General features: G+C 36.7%; 1 protein-coding gene across 4 annotated transcripts in view; it reads left to right on the top strand.

Moving 5' to 3' along the window:
• RSF1 (remodeling and spacing factor 1) overlaps positions 1-17,368 on the top strand; it is a 152,582-nt gene that overhangs the window by 109,931 nt on the left and 25,283 nt on the right. For all 4 annotated transcript variants that reach the window (XM_055581403.1, XM_055581404.1, XM_055581405.1 and 1 more), the window contains 4 exons: positions 9,066-10,810; positions 12,544-12,750; positions 14,663-14,767; positions 15,999-16,078. In XM_055581403.1, coding sequence (XP_055437378.1) covers positions 9,066-10,810; positions 12,544-12,750; positions 14,663-14,767; positions 15,999-16,078 — 2,137 coding nt within the window. The remainder of the gene's footprint in view (positions 1-9,065; positions 10,811-12,543; positions 12,751-14,662; positions 14,768-15,998; positions 16,079-17,368) is intronic.

The following is a 17,368-nucleotide window of genomic DNA, read 5'->3' as shown; positions in this document are numbered from 1 at the left end:
TAACACCTAGAACAAAGAATTTTTTAAAATTTGTCTGGAAACATAAAAGACCTCAAGTAGACAAAGCAGTCTTTGCCTAATGGATCTGGGGGTATCAGGCTCCCTGATGTCAGACTATCCTGTAAAGCTGCAGTCAGAAAAGTAGTGTGGTCCTGGCACAAAAACAGAAATATAGATCAGAGGGAAAGGATAGAAAACCCAGAAATAAGCCCACGCACCTGTGGCCAATTAATCTACAAAAAAGGAGGCGAGAGTAGACAATGGTGAAAAGACAGTGTCTTCAACGAGTAGTGCTGGAAAAACTGAACAGCTATGTGAAAAAGAATGAAATTACAACACTCCCTAACACCATACAGGAAAATAATATCAAAATGGATTAAAGACCTAAATGTAAGACCAGGTAATATAGAACTCTTAGGGGGGAAAAAATAGGCAGGACACTTTTTGACATAAATCACAGCATTATTTATTTGGATCCACCTCCTAGAGTAATTCCAATCCCAAAGAAAGGCAATAGCAAAGAATGCTCAAACTACTGCACAATTGCACTCATCTCACATGCTAGTAAAGTAATGCTAAAATTCTCCAAGCCAGGCTTCAGCAATACGTGAACCGTGAAATTCCAGATGTTCAAGCTGGTTTTAGAAAAGGCAGAGGAACCAGAGATCAAATTGCCAACATCCGCTGGATCATGGAAAAAGCAAGAGAATTCCAGAAAAACATCTATTTCTGCTTTATTGACTATGCCAAAGCCTTTGACTGTGTGGATCACAATAACTGTGGAAAATTCTGAAAGAGATGGGCATACCAGACCACCTGACCTGCCTCTTGAGAAACCTATATGCAGGTCAGGAAGCAACAGTTCGAACTGGACATGGAACAACAGACTGGTTCCAAATAGGAAAAGGAGTACGTCAAGGCTGTATATTGTCACCCTGCTTATTTAACTTATATGCAGAGTACATCATGAGAAACGCTGTGCTGGAAGAAGCACAAGCTGGAATCAAGATTGCCAGGAGAAATATCAATAATCTCAGATATGCAGATGACACCACCCTTATGGCAGAAAGGGAAGAGGAACTCAAAAGCCTCTTGATGAAAGAGGAGAGTGAAAAAGTTGGCTTAAAGCTCAACATTCAGAAAACTAAGATCATGGCATCTGGTCCCATCACTTCATGGCAAATAGATGGGGAAACAGTGGAAACAGTGTCAGACTTTATTTTTCTGGGCTCCAAAATCACTGCAGATGGTGATTACAGCCTTGAAATTAAAAGATGCTTACTCCTTGGAAGGAAAGTTACGACCAACCTAGATAGCATATTCAAAAGCAGAGACATTAGTTTGCCAACAAAGGTCCGTCTGGTCAAGGCTATGGTTTTTCCAGTGGTCATGTATGAATGTGAGAGTTGGACTGTGAAGAAAGCTGAGTGCCAAAGAATTGATGCTTTTGAACTGTGGTGTTGGAGAAGACTCTTGAGAGTCCCTTGGACTGCAAGGAGATCCAACCAGTCCATTCTGAAGGAGATGAGCCCTGGGATTTCTCTGGAAGGAATGATGCTGAAACTGAAACTCCAGTACTTCAGCCACCTCATGCAAAGAGTTGACTCATTGGAAAGGACTCTGATGCTGGGAGGGATTGGGGGCAGGAGGAGAAAGGGACGACAGAGGATGAGATGGCTGGATGGCATCACCAACTCGATGGATGTGAGTTTTGGTGAACTCCGGGAGTTGGTGATGGACAGGGAGGCCTGGCATGCTGCAATTCATGCGGTCACAAAGAGTCGGACACAATTGAGCGACTGAACTGAACTGAACTGAAATGTTATGTTCTTCCCAAATCTCACTGTGTAAGTTGGTCAGATAAACTTTGAAGGATTTGAAATTAAATATTATCCTATAATCTACCTTAAAGACTTTCTGTTTATAAAGGTTACATCTTAAAGTGCTTTGATATAATTTATCAACATTTAGTCTAGAATTTGTTGCCCTTTCAGTTGTGTTCAAAACATTCAGGAGGTTTTTGAGTGTCTACTGCAAGTAATAATCCATGATTCTTCTCAGAGTAGTATTCTTACACTAGTAAGGGCAGAGATTTATAAATCAACAGTTGTAATTCTGGGTAATAAGTAATGCTGTAAAAGCCTATATAAAGCAAAAGACAAATGCAGAAGATACAGTAGTTAATTCTTTGTAGGGGAAACACTCAGGTAAAACTAAAAGGGAGTAGCATTTGAGCTTGAAGGATGTAAGATTTTCCCAATAACATACATAATAATAAGTATCAATAGCAATGCCAACATTGAGGGCACCCTTCTATAATCATTAACAACCCTAGGAGTTAGTTATTTGACATTTTAATTATTTTTCAAAATGGAAAAATACGAATGAGGAGGTAAAAATAGAAATGGCCTTCTAGGCAATGTTGACTGGTTAAAAATGATGATTGCTTAAGGAAATTTTTGGATGTGACTAAGGATTGTGTCAAGAAGGAGCCAAATAATGTATTATTGTCATCATAATAACTCCCAAACCATATTGTGTAAAGTGGTTTTCAGGCTTCATTTTTTAAAAAACCCTCACAGCAGTTCCTTGAGTTAGGTATTCTGACTTCCGTTTTAAAGAATCCAAAGAAACTTAGATTCAGATAATTATCCCAAGGTCTCATAGCTGGCCAATATGTAAATAGCAAGAGAGCATTTAAGTTTTATCTGACTCATAATCTTAATTTTTAATGAAATATTTTAAATAAATACATGGTAGTATGAAATACTTAAATATTACCAAAATTTGCTTTTAATTTTTATAATCTTATAGAACAGTTAAACATTTTCCTTTCACTTCATTTTCCATTCCATTCCCCCTACGCTTATTTTCTAAGCAGTGCCGCAGTCCTGTGAATCATGTGAATTTGCTTTTCAGAACCTCTGCAAGTGCTATCATACAACCTGTCCTTTAGCGTATTGCTATTTCACTCATCTTTCTGTTTTTGAGATTTACCCATATTGATCTTTATAAATTCATTTCTTTTGTTTGCTCTGTAGTGATTATTCATTTTTCTGTTTGAGAGATATTATTTCTCATTTTTCTCTTTTATATCAGTGCTACAGCAAATAATCATGTACATATTTCTGTTTAGTTTTATGTAAGTTTATTTTCTTTGAGTAGAATTGCTAAACTATAGAGTATATTTCTTCAGGCTTTAGAGTAGATATTTCCAACTTGCTCTTTACAGTGTTTATGTTAATTTATACTCACTATAAGTATATAACATTAGAGCAGAATCTGAAATCACTGTGCTGTTTTAAAATTTCTCAAGTCTTGTCTTACAAGAAGAGAATTATAAAGAAATTAGAGCATCAGAGATTAGTTATTCCTCATCACTGAATAGATGACAAGCCCAATATATATTAAATGATATAGATTAATTTTGGTGAGTATGGGAAAGAACAAGTAGTAGGAAGCAAGAGTAAGAGGAAAGGAAATCAGACAGGGTTGCATTTGGGTACATGTTTTTTCAAATGGAATTTTTTTTCTTTATTTTAAAAAAAATTGAGAGATTTAAAAAAATTCTATAGTGCTTTACAATTTTCAAAAGTTTAACACACGTGACTTCATATAATCCTATAAGAACATTTTTTTCCTGCTCTATCCCTATGTTGTACCACCCTGCTTTCCTCCCCCCACTGGTACACTGATTTGTTCTCCTGTGAGTCTATTTCTTTGTTTTATTCAGTAGGCTGTTGTATTTTTTTAGATTCTACATAAGGGATAATCATACAGTATTTGTCTTTCTTTGTCTGACTTACTTCATTTAGCATAATGCCCTCTAAGTTCATCCATGTTGCTGCAAATGGCAAGCTTTTATTCTTTTTTTATGGCTAAGTTGTAAATGGCAACCCACTCCAGTACTCTTGCCTGGAAAATCCCATGGACGGAGGAGCCTGGTAGGTTACAGTCCATGGGGTTGCTAAGAGTCGGACATGACTGAGCGACTTCACTTTCACTTTTCACTCTCATGCGTTGGAGAAGGAAATGGCAACCCACTCTAGGATTCTTGTCTGGAGAATCCCAGGGACAGAGGAGCCTGGTGGCTGCCGTCTATGGGGTCACACAGGGTCGGACACGACCAAAGCGACTTAGCAGTAGCAGCAGCAGTATTCATTACATATATTTACAACATTTTTATCCATTTCATCTGTTGATGGACACTTAGGATGCTTGCGTACCTTGGCAGTTATAAATAGTGCTGCTATGAACGTTGGGTTCATGAGTCTTGTCAGATTAATGTTTCTTTCAGATACATACCCAAGAGTGGAATTGCTGGGTCATATGATATTTCTGGGCCTCCCAGGTGGCTCAGTGGTAAAGAATCCTCCTGCTAATGCAGGAGACGTGGATTCAGTCCATCGGTCAGAATGACCCCCTGGAGGAGGAAATGGCAGCCCACTCTAGTATTCTTGCGGGGATAATCTCATGGACAGAGGAGCCTGGCGGGCTACAGTTCATGGGGTTGCAGAGTTGGACATGACAGAACAACTGAGCACACATAGTATCTCTACTTTTAGTTTTTGAGAAACCTCCATACTGTTTTCCAGAGTGACTGCACCAATTTACTTAGCCACCAGTAGCGTATGAGAGTTCCTTTTCTTCATGTCCTCACCAGTGTTTGTTATTTGTATTCCTTTTGATGATGGCCATTCTGACATGTGTGAGGTAAATTTTTTTCTTATAATAAAAAGTCATGTGGTAAGCACTCTAGGTCTGGTTAAGCAGCTCCATAAAGCCGTCAAGTACCCTTCCTAGTCTGCCATCCTTAGCATGTGGCTTTGATTGTTCCCTTTTCAGGTATTGTGTGCAGACTCTGGACAGAAAGAAGGGGAAAGGGCAGAAGGCATAGGTCAACTGAACCCTTTAAGTCTTAATCAGTAGATTTCTTTATGCGTCTCATTGGCCAGAACTGGTTCAAATGACCCTTAGCTTTAAGGTTTCTGAAGAGGCAAGTACTTTCCTGAACAAAATCAGAATTCTAGTAGTAAGAAAAAAGATAGATACTGGATAGGCAACTAGCAAGGTCCTTCACTGTAATTTATATGAACATTCAATGTTTCATTACATAGTGATTCTGGTTGGGATGGGTGGGAGAGCACATAATAGGTGATTAGTAAATATTTGTTGAGTAAATGAATGAATGTGCTTTTGAATCCCACAGTAGGTAACAGTTGTCTTGAATCCCTTCAAGTCTGTCAGGGAACATTGCTTCTGCATTGTGATTTTGGAGGTGAATTTTTCCTTGAGTATTGTTACTTCAAATTTCATGTCTCTTAAGCTCATTTGCATCTTCCTTTACAGTTTGCTTTTGACAAAACTTTGTTGAAAATGCTTATATAACTAAATGACCTTCTTACCAATTACGATAGTGCTTAAAGTTTCATTCTGTGTCATGGTTTTCCTGTCTTCAGCTTTAGGGATACACACATGTGATCTACAGGAGCTACAGTTGTAATTATTGTCATGTTTTTCTTTTGTAAGAGCTAAGCCAAAAAATATTGAATATTTTGGGACTAAGAAATACAAGCCAGTGAAGAATAATTATTGAGGTCACTTAGTCAGCTTCTTTGTTTGTACATGAAGAAGTGAGGATCACTGAGTTTGTAAGATATTCACAGACACACCACTAGCTGAAGTAAGATTACTGAACCTAGGAGTCTCAACCTAATGTTATTCTTCATTTTATTTTGTCATGTTGTTATTCAGATCAGAATCAGTTTAAAGGACTAAATCATTCACCTCCCCAAAAGCAAAGTGTCATTTTGCCTTTGGTGAGAATCACAGTGAGATTCTGAGTTGCTTTTTGAACCAAATATATTAAAAAAAACATTAAATGGTGTTCTATATTTTTGTATACTCTTTGTATTGAGCTAAAGTTATTGATAAAGATGGTAATCTGTATATTAATCATTATCCATGATATTTCTTGAATTAGATTTTCTGATACACTAACCAATGCCAATGCATAGGAATTTACTGAGCCTGCTTAATATATGGGAAACAGAGGACATTCAGACTAGATCATTCCTGCTATGTCTTTAATTTTCGTAGTGACATACATATTTTTAAATTAGTGTATGACCATGTAAAGAGGGTGGAACAGTAAGCTAATTTCAGGTTCTCAGTGGTTATCAGCAGTTCTTGAATTTTTTTTACTTGCAATTATTATTTGAACATAAAATGGGTGATTTGTAATAAAAATACTTCTTAAAAGTAATACTGAATTCTCAGTTTAAAGAAGTCTTTATCTCACTTCTCTCCATTACATTTCATTCCCATGAAAACTTTGAAACTCTGTCTGCTGTATCAACTTGGCGGGAATCTGTTCAGAAAAAATTGTTAAATTCCTATCTTGGTAAAACTTCATTTAAAATCAGTTTTCCCATTGCAAGGGTTCACTTCAGTTCAGTTCAGTCGCTCAGTCGTGTCTGACTCTTTGCGACCCCATGAATCGCAGCACGCCAGGCCTCCCTGCACATTACCAACTCCCAGAGTTCACTCAAACTCACGTCCATAGAGCCGGTGATGCCATCCAGCCATCTCATCCTCTGTCATCCCCTTCTCCTCCTGCCCCCAATCCCTCCCAGCATCAGGGTCTTTTCCAATGAGTCAACTCTTTGCATGAGGTGGCCAAAGTATTGGAGTTTCAGCTTTAGCATCAGTCCTTCCAATGAACACCCAAGACCAATCTCCTTTAGAATGGACTGGTTGGATCTCCTTGCAGTCCAAGGGACTCTCAAGAGTCTTCTCCAACACCACAGTTCAAAAGCATCAGTTCTTTGGCGCTCAGCTTTCTTTACAATCCAACTCTAGCATCCATACATGACCACTGCAAAAACCATAAAGTCTGACATTGTTTCCACTGTTTCCCCATCTATTTGCCATGAAGTGATGGGACCAGATGCCATGATCTTGGTATTCTGAATGTTGAGCTTTAAGCCAACTTTTTCACTCTCCTCTTTCACTTTCATCAAGAGGCTTTTTAGTTCCCCTTCACTTTCTGCCATAAGGGTGGTGTCATCTGCATATCTGAGATTATTGATATTTCTCCTGGCAATCTTGATTCCAGCTTGTGCTTCTTCCAGTCCAGCGTTTCTCATGATGTACTCTGCATATAAGTTAAATAAGCAAGGTGACAATATACAGCCTTGACGTACTCCTTTTCCTATTTGGAACCAGTCTGTTGTTCCATGTCCAGTTCGAACTGTTGCTTCCTGACCTGCATATAGGTTTCTCAAGAGGCAGGTCAGGTGGTCTGGTATGCCCATCTCTTTCAGAATTTGCCACAGTTTATTGTGATCCACACAGTCAAAGGCTTTGGCATAGTCAATAAAGCAGAAATAGATGTTTTTCTGGAACTCTCTTGCTTTTTCCATGATCCAGCGGATGTTGGCAATTTGATCTCTGGTTCCTCTGCCTTTTCTAAAACCAGCTTGAACATCAGGAAGTTCACGGTTCACATATTGCTGAAGCCTGGCTTGGAGAATTTTGAGCATTATTTTACTAGCATGTGAGATGAGTGCAATTGTGCAGTAGTTTGAGCATTCTTTGGCATTGCCTTTCTTTGGGATTGGAATGAAAACTGACCTTTTCCAGTCCTCTGGCCACTGCTGAGTTTTCCCAATTTGCTGGCATATTGAGTGCAGCACTTTCACAGCATCATCTTTCAGGATTTGAAATAGCTCCACTGGAATTCCGTCACCTCCACTAGCTTTGTTTGTAGTGATGCTTTCTAAGGCCCACTTGACTTCACATTCCAGGATGTCTGTCTCTAGGTGAGTGATGACACCATCGTGATTATCTGGGTCATGAAGCTCTTTTTTATACAGTTCTTCTGTGTATTCTTGCCACCTCTTCTTAATATCTTCTGCTTCTGTTAGGTCCATACCATTTCTGTCCTTTATCGAGCCCATTTTTTGCATGAAATGTTCCTTTGGTATCTCTAATTTTCTTGAAGGGATCCCTAGTCTTTCCCATTCTGTTGTTTTCCTCTGTTTCTTTGCATTGATCGCTGAGGAAGGCTTTCTTATCTCTCTTTGCTGTTCTTATAGGTAAAATTAGTACTTAATGAATTCTGAAAACATGGCTCAGATTCTCTTAGCACAGCTTTAAAACATATATGCCTTGTCTGTAATCTCATTCAAAGATTATGGTATTTACTAAATATGACTTTCATTATACTTAAATTTGCACTGTTAGGTACTCCATAAAAATTGTAAATATATAGCCAATAAGGTAAAAATAGGAGTTAAGCGGTAAACAGAGTTTCTTTGTAATATATTACATTCTGAAATGTTTATTAATGGCATTTGATAATGTAAATTGTAATATAATCACATTAAGGAGTGTTACACAGTTAAGTCCAATTCTCTGAAGACATTTCATGTCATAAGAAAATGCTAATGTTTCAGTGAGGAAAATGGGGCAGCATGATTCCAGCTATGTCAAAACTACATAAAACTAGAAGAAGTAACCTCCAATAAAATACTAATTGTAGGTATTCAGATTGTGGGCATATTTTCCATTTTCTGTACAGAATTGTTACTTTTGTAACCTGATTAAAACATAAAACATTTCCCCACTGCCTTTTTCGTGTTTTCTCAATGAAATGAAGTGGTCTATAACTTGCAGAGAACAGTTGTCAGTTTTTAAAACAAATATGGTCTTTTGGAAATGTTTGATTATGATGTATTCTTAGTTTCATAGTTTTGAGCCATCACTTGAGCTTGAATAAATTATTTGAGCTGTATAAATATTTGCATTTCATTGAGAGCATTGAAATTAAAAGTATAAAGCAGAAATCTTTGTAAATAACAGTTTTTTAATATCTAAAAGTCGTACTTCAGAGTTTGGTATTTTCTTTACTATCTGATTTCATCTTTTATTGTCAAATGTCCTGTGACAAAAGCCACCTCTTCTAAGAGAGAAACTTCAAATGGAAATATATTTTATGTTATGCCTTATACATTTTATAATCTTGAATGCTTAGATTCATGTAAACTTTTTCTTATTTTTAGAGGAACAGAAAGGAAGTGCAAAGATGAAAAGTGAAGAGCGGCCAATGGATTCAGAAAAATGTTCTACACCCAGTGCTCTAGAAGAGACTACTGTGAAAATAGAAAAAGAAGATGAAAAGGAACTTGTAAAACTGCCAGTCATAGTGAAGCTAGAAAAACCTTTTCCAGAAAGTGAAGAAAAAAAGATTATCAAAGAAGAAAGTGATTCCTTCAAGGAAAATGTCAAACCTGTAAAAGTGGAAATGAAAGAATGTAAAGCAGATCCTAGAGATATCAAAGGTAGTATGGAGAAGTTAGAGCCTGAGAGGCTAGAGTTTGTTGGCAATGTTAAATCTTCTCAAGAAATTACTGAAAAGTCTACTGAAGAAACCGAGAAACTTAAAAATGACCAGCAGGCCAAGATTCCACTAAAAAAACGAGAAATTAAACTGAGTGATGATTTTGATAGTCCAATCAAAGGACCTTTGTGTAAATCAGTTACTCCAACAAAAGAGTTTTTGAAAGATGAAATAAAACAAGAGGAAGAGACTTGTAAAAGGATCTCTACAATCACTGCCTTGGGTCATGAAGGGAAACAGCTGGTAAATGGAGAAGTTAGTGATGAAAAGGTAACTCCACATTTTAAGACAGAACAGATGGAGACAAAGTTTTATGATTCAAAGGAAGATAGTTGCAGCCCCTCTAAGGACAGAAGTGTCATCATGGAGGGAAATGGAGCAGAGTCTGTAAATTCTGTCATTCCAAGTGTAAAAATAGGTGATCTTGAGAAAGAAGTAGTCCCTTTAGGGAAAGATACAGATAATTCAATATCAGTCTTAGAGACCCCGAGTCAGAAAGAGTACATAGACAAAACTGGTCCTTCAGAAATGGAAACCTCTCTTGAGACTGCTGAAATAGCAAAGGATCTCTCTTTAAAAACTGCTTTATCTGCCACTGAATCCTATAGTATGAGAGTTGAAGAGAAGTCTCCCAAAAGTAAGAAGGATAAGCGCCCACCAGTCCTAGAGTGTCTTGAAAAGTCCAAAAAGACTTTTCTTGATAAGGACATACAAAGATTGAGTCCAATACCAGAGGAGGTTCCAAAGACAACTGTAGAATCAGTAAAGGCTGGGTCTCCTGAGGCAGCTGAAACTTATCCATCATCTAACATGACTGTCCACTCTGAGAAACTAGCCTCAGAAGTTGAGTGTCAGAATACAAGTTCACTAGAAGGTCAGTCCCTGGAGAAAGTAGACCCAGAAATTTTAAAAGTGGATTCTGAATCAACAAAGGTAGAAGTGGATAATCTGGACAATGCCCAGACCTCTGGCACAGGTGATCCTTCTGAGACAAAGGGTTCTATGCAAAAAAGCAAATTGAAATATAAGTTGATTCCTGAAGAAGAAAACACTGCCTCAGAAAACACAGAGATAACCTCCGAAAGGCAGAAAGAAGGCATCAAATTAACAATTAGGATATCTAGTCGGAAAAAGAAGTCAGATTCTCCTCCCAAAATTTTAGAACCAGAAACCAAGCAAGAGAAGACAGAAAAGGAAGAAGAGAAAACAAATGTTGGTCGTACTTTGAGGAGGTCTCCAAGAATATCTAGACCCACAGCAAAAGTGGCTGAAATCAGAGATCAGAAAGCTGATAAAAAAAGGGGGGAAGAAGATGAAGTAGAAGAAGAATCAGCAGCTTTGCAAAAGACAGACAAAAAAGAAAATTTGAAAAAAGCAGAGAAGGATACAAATTCTAAAGTAGCCAAGGTAAAATTTCTCCTACTCTGAGCTTTAGTTTTTATTAGAAATATTTGACTTTTAAGTGTTCATAGCTTTTTACTTTTGGCTAAAACAACTCATTCAAAGATAAAACAGCAACAACAAAAAAACCCTTTCTTTCTATATCTGAGATGTCTTATTAGTTATCTCCAGACATTAAATTTCAGACTATATCATCTTTTAAACGTTTTCTCTATTATAGGCAGTACAGAAATATATTCTATTTGTAAGTTCTACAGGTAATACCTAACTTGTAACACTTGAAAAATGAAAATTTCTCACAAACACTATTAATGGTTTGGGCTGCATCTCTTTTGGTCTTTTTTCCATATATTCATGTCTGTGTTTGTAAATATTTCCCATGCACTTAAAAGATAAATTCATTTTTCTGTGAGTTTTTCACTTAACAATGTGTGTCTGAGCGTTTTCCCTATCAGTAGATAGAGTCTACCTTCAGTTATTGATGGCCACGTAGTATTCCATAGTGTGGATGTGCCTCAGTTTCTTTAACTGCTCCCTGATTGATTGACATTTAGGTTGTTCCCAATTTTTCACTATTACAGGCAATGCTGCATTGAAGATCCTTTTGGACATGAGTGAGTATTTCTTTAGAATAGAATCCTAGAATTGGAATTACTGGGTCAAGGGACATAAGTATTTTAAGTTTTGGTAACTTTTGCTTCTTTACTTTCCAGAAAGGCCCTATTAATGTACCCTGTCATTGCCAGTGTTTGAGAGAGCCTCTGTTTCCCCATTTCAGTTATTAGTCTTAGAGCCAGAATTTTTTTTTTTTTTCTTCTATGACCTTCTTATTTTAAGCAAAATCTTGTACAAGTCTTTAGGCAGCCTATGGAAAATTTGTCATAATTAAAGTGCTACTTAAAAAAAAAAGTGCTCCTTTTGTTTTTGATTTATTTAAGTGATAACATTGTTCTTAATTGTAAGTGGTCCTTAGTTCCTTGAAATACTAAAAAAAATTTCCTCCTGTTGTTAGAGTTATTTTGGTCTTTGGTGAGGACTTAAACTGTAGGAATGAATTGAAATATGACTTAAAATATTGCGAAGCCAACCAATAGAAAGCAGTTCCCAACATTATAACGTTAGTCTCTGAATAATATATTTTTTAAGTTTGTCAGAAATTTTTATGCAGTTCTGATCCATTTCTCTGATATGAGAAATAAATTTTTAATATAACAATGTGTGAGAATATAGTCAGTGTTCAATTATAGAGCCTTTGAAAAGTACATGCCCTTTGACCCAGAATCCTCTTCCAGGAATTTATCCTAACCACAGAGGTTTGTGTTAAAATTTTATATTTTCAAGGATACATTGTTTATGAAGGTGAAAAAATGGAAAACTACCTAAATGTCTGTGTAGTTGTGGATTGGATATAGCTATGTGATGACATATAATATATATACACACACATACTCACACACACACACACGATGTTAGAATATTTTATCACTAGGGCAAGTATTTAATAAGACAGAGTGTTCATTATAATTCTCCCCTCCCAAAAAGTAGAAAAAAATAATGGAAATATATACCAAAATTTAATAGTAAGTATATCTGTTGATGAAACTACAGTAATTTTTCTTTTCTTCTTTGTATATTCACTAAATATTCCACAATGCGCATGTAATCAGAAGCATGGTTTGTTTTTTTTTTTTTTACATTGTTATTACATCAAATTGTCCTAATCTTTTATTTTATACAAGGTAAAGCCCAAAGGCAAAGTTCGATGGACTGGCTCTCGAACACGTGGCAGGTGGAAATATTCCAGCAATGATGAAAGTGAAGGGTCTGACAGTGAAAAATCATCTGCAGCTTCAGAAGAGGAGGAAGAAAAGGAAAGTGAAGAAGCCATCCTAGCAGATGATGATGAACCATGCAAAAAATGTGGCCTTCCAAACCATCCTGAACTAGTACGTACCTGATCTCTTTGGACAGTATTCAGATTATTGCCATGCTGTGGTTGAAACATTTTAACTTATCTGGGTTCGATCATTATTTCAATTTTTTGTGTGCAAAATCCTTTATTTCTGTTCTCAGATAATAACCTAATTCTAGGGAGGGTCAGGATCTTGCTTTCATTCTTACCTGGCTTTGTAATGATGTTTTCTCCACTGAAGCATGCACTGTTAATCTCTTCTCACAGATCAGTTTATTTGGATATTCCTATTCTGGTTTTTTTTGTTTTTCGTTTTTTCTTTAAAATTTTGTTCTTTCCCTTTAAGTTACTTTATAATGATATTTCTGAAGTAGCAGCTTCGAATAAGTAAGACCTGAAGGGCTTGTTGCCTTTCTGTAAAAACATATAAATAAGTAATAACCCAGTAGGGCTTTAAACTTTAGAAATGGGTAGTTCTAAAAAAAAATTTAAGAGGATAATTATAGACTGGATATATTCAGAAAAATAGTGACAGATTTGCACGGGACTTTCTTATTTGGAAAGTAAGTTCTTCAGAGATTGCCTAAATCAGAAAACCCAGTTCCTCACCTGGATATATATTTTTGCAGTTTATGAGGGCTTTCTAAAGAACCTGTTGAAGAAGCACTCTTGTTATGCCCAGCTGTTCTGTTTTGAATAGATTTGACTTCGAAAGCAAGTTCTACCTATTAAGTAGAAAGAGACATAAAGATGCTTCCACATAGGTAGAGTTGTGAGGAGCAGAAACAAGTTATGTAAAGTTGCTCAGAACAGCTCCTGATACTTGTTGTGGGCTGAGGTAAAGCTATTTGTGGTTTAACTTACAGTTTTCTTCCTAAATGTGAAAATCATATCTGGAAACTAAATTAATCAATGAAGTTTATCATATCTCAGTAGTTTCAGGAAGAGATATAGCTCTGAAAAGAACAGGTGTCAGAATTACACTGAGAAGACCCTTCTAAATATTTTTATGATCTTCAAACTGTAAAAATTAAGTCAAGATTTTTAAGTGGAGAAAGGCAAAGAGAAGATTTGTAATAGTGGTATTTTCTGCCCTCTAAATCAAGTAAAAATCAGCATTTGTGTTCTTTCCCTACCATTTCCTAATTTTTTTTTAAATTGAAAGAATGCATTTTGACTAAGGAGGGCATGGCAACCCACTCCAGTATTTTGGAGAATCCCCAGGAACAGAGGAGCCTGGTGGGCTACAGTCCACAGGGTCACATAGAGTCCGACACAACTGAGTGACTAGGCACAGACTAGGTGGTAATAGATGACAATGACAAAGAGGTGTGAAAAATTGAGAAGTAAAATGAAGTAAGCAGAAATGACATCCAGGAGGTGGAGAAAGTTGCACCCTTCTTAGAATATACAGAGGATTTTTATTCGATTATCTTAGTAACTGCTCTGAAAATCCCATTTGCTGGTTACTGTGCCAAAGAGAATGATGTTGGAAACTGAAGATCTGAAATATGGTTAATTTCATATGCTGGATATATTAGGATAATCTCCTAATAAAAATCTCAAGCCACTATTGTGTGTTAAGGGGTAGGGGAATGATGCTGAATTAGATGTGGTCCTTGGGAACTTCCTTGGTGGGCCAATGGTTAAGAATCCCCCTTGCAATGCAGGGAACGAGGGTTCAAACCCTGGTTAGGGAACTAAGATCCCGTAAGCTGTGTGGTATGGCCCCAAAACAAACAAACAAAAAAGACCTATTTAAAAGACCTGTTAAATTCCTAATTAACTGAGGGTTTTTATTATTAAGCTTTATGCAGATAAAGAGTATAATATAGTGTATTTCTTAGTATCATGCTAAGATATATAGAAATGTCTTTATTTTAACTTAAGAGTTATTGAATATTACCCATAGAGATATGTTGACATTAATCTATGGTTTATTTCAGATCCTTCTGTGTGACTCTTGTGACAGTGGATACCACACTGCCTGCCTTCGCCCTCCTCTAATGATTATTCCAGATGGAGAATGGTTCTGCCCCCCTTGCCAGCATGTATGACAACCCAGCACAGTTCTGGGTTTCCAGTCTCTGCTTTTATGTTCAAATTAATATTTCTTGACAGCCACTAAACATTTTAATCTTCAGTTTATAGATATTGTTTATCTGTTCTTTAAATTTCTATAAAAGTAGAGGCTATTGATTAAAAACTACCTTTTGTTAGTATCTTATAGGTCTTCCCTTTATTTTTTTCCCCAAAGCAATTCTCTAAGGACCTGTTTTTACAAAATTATAATCTCTGGTTTATTTTTTCTCACATTTGTTAAAGGCACAACCACCTCTCCCCTCCATGAGGATAATATACAAGGGAAGAAATAAATTTCTTCCTGTTGTTTATCCCTTTTGTTTCATCCTCTTTTTCATTTCTGCCTACCTTCTTTTTGTCACTTTTATAGATGATGTTATAAATTATGGACCATTATGATGGTACTATGAATAGAATCATGGATTCTGTTTCTCTCATATCTTGATTCGGTGGATTTCTTTTAAAACCTGAAGAGCAGAATATCTTTTTTATTCAAAAGGTCCTTTCCAGTCTCCTTTTGCTTTAAAATTTGGAAATTCCCTGGTGGTCCAGTGGTTTGGACTCTGTGCTTCCACTGCAGGGGACACGGCTTCAGTCCCTGGGCAGGGAACTGAGATGCCGCAAGGTGTGCGGCATGGCTGAAAAAAAACCCCAAAAGATGATGGTCTTTATTGCATTTTTTTATGTAAGTGGAATTATTTGATTTAGCATCACTCTAACAATTACATTGTTCAGCTCTATTTTGACCTATTAACTGTTTGGCATGATTTTGTAAATTTTTTTTCCATTCTCTTAAAAAAAAACAAACAGTGATTGGCACCATTATATTTTCTTGTACATGTAACCTTCTTCCTTAAAAATACCTTGGGATTTAAAAAGTTTTTTTAATCACTGTCATGTATATATGCTGAACCAAATGCTATTTTAAACATTAATTACTGCCAGCAAGGTAGGCATAGAATATGTTTCTTGACAAAGCTGTAAGTTTCTTTAACGTGTGTGTTACTTCACAGATAGCCTGCCCATCTTCAGTTCAGTTGATGAACTGAAGTGGCATTCTTTATTAAATACAAGGAACATTTCACTGATTTCTCTGTGGCCCCTTATTAGCTGTCTTAGCACTGCAGCTTTAGCTAATAGGCAAGAGATAAGTGATTGTGGCAAGGTTTAAGATGATACTCATCTGTTTTATGTTTTCAGAAACTACTGTGTGAAAAATTAGAAGAACAATTGCAAGATTTGGATGTTGCCTTAAAGAAGAAAGAGCGTGCTGAACGCAGGTACTGTGATATGTGTGTTAATGTTTCACTTGGGAATTTGACATCAGAATTATCTTCCAGTGTGTCTGTATAAAGCGGAGATTGGTGAACTCTTACTTGTGGGCCAAATGTGGCCCACTTCTTGTTTTTGTATTGCCACCTAAGAATGGGTCTTTTTTTTGTTTTTAAATGATTAGAAAAAAATCAAAAGAAAAAAGTCATATTTCATGGCACATGAAAATTACATATTCTGATTTCATTGTTCATAAATAACCTTTGCCATGCTCATTGTTTATATGTTATCTGTGACTGCTTTTGCACGAGAGCTACAGAGTTGAGTAGTTGTAACAGAGACCATATAACCCAAGCCTAATATATTATCTGTCCTTTTATAGGAAGTTTGCCAATCCCTGATCTAAAGTTTTTATCATAACCTACTATGTCCAAGAAAACACAAAGAATTGGTTACAATTTAGTTTCCCATGGCATCTCTTTGGGTGGGTAGAATTAGCAATGGTGAAATAAAGAGCTTACTGACTGTAAGCAATGATTCCCTTTTCAATATGCCCCTGCAGTATGGTCTAAGGCAGTTAGACCATAGCAACGGTTAGAAGAAGGCTTCTTGAAGGAGGTAAGATTGGAGTTGAGCTTAATCTTTACAGGAAGCTCATAATCAAGACAGTAAGTTTGTATTTATTTATAATTTTATGTACCTTTTTTGATTAGTCTATTGCTAAACATTCATTCTTTCCTACTGTGTTCCAAACTGAAGAGAAAAGATGAGTAAAACAAAGCTCTTGCTTACCTGGAGCTTATCTTCTGCGTATGAACCAGTGATGCAAATAAGTAGACAAACGGAGGTACATTTAGAGCAAGCAATACTGGAACATTGTGGAGGAGCACTGTAGTTCTCCAAGGGCTTGGATTATCAGGGAAGTCCTTGGAACATAACTAGAGGTTATACAGACTGACATGCAGAGAAAGGATATTTTAGGCAAAGAGCACAATAAACGCATAGACAGTGTAAATGTGAGAGTAAGAGGGGTGGGGGATGAAGCTAAAAAGGAAACTGAGGGCAGATTGCAAACAGCTTTGCTTAACTGGCTGGGAAATTTGAATTGTTCTCTAGAGGCAGTGGGGAAGCCATCAAAGGAGAGAGATACATAATCAGACTTTTATTTCAGAAGAAAAATACCCTGGTAACAGCAAGAAGAAGGAATTAGCATTAAGGCCATTGGAATAAAGTCTGTGGGAGTCAGTGAGGTCTGAACTAGATCAGTCATCATGATAATAAAGTGGAGAGGCTGAAGA

Source organism: Bubalus kerabau, chromosome 5 (assembly GCF_029407905.1).
Source record: "Bubalus kerabau isolate K-KA32 ecotype Philippines breed swamp buffalo chromosome 5, PCC_UOA_SB_1v2, whole genome shotgun sequence".
Classification (NCBI taxonomy): Eukaryota; Metazoa; Chordata; class Mammalia; order Artiodactyla; family Bovidae; genus Bubalus; species Bubalus kerabau.
This window is presented reverse-complemented; position numbering and strand designations above follow the sequence as displayed.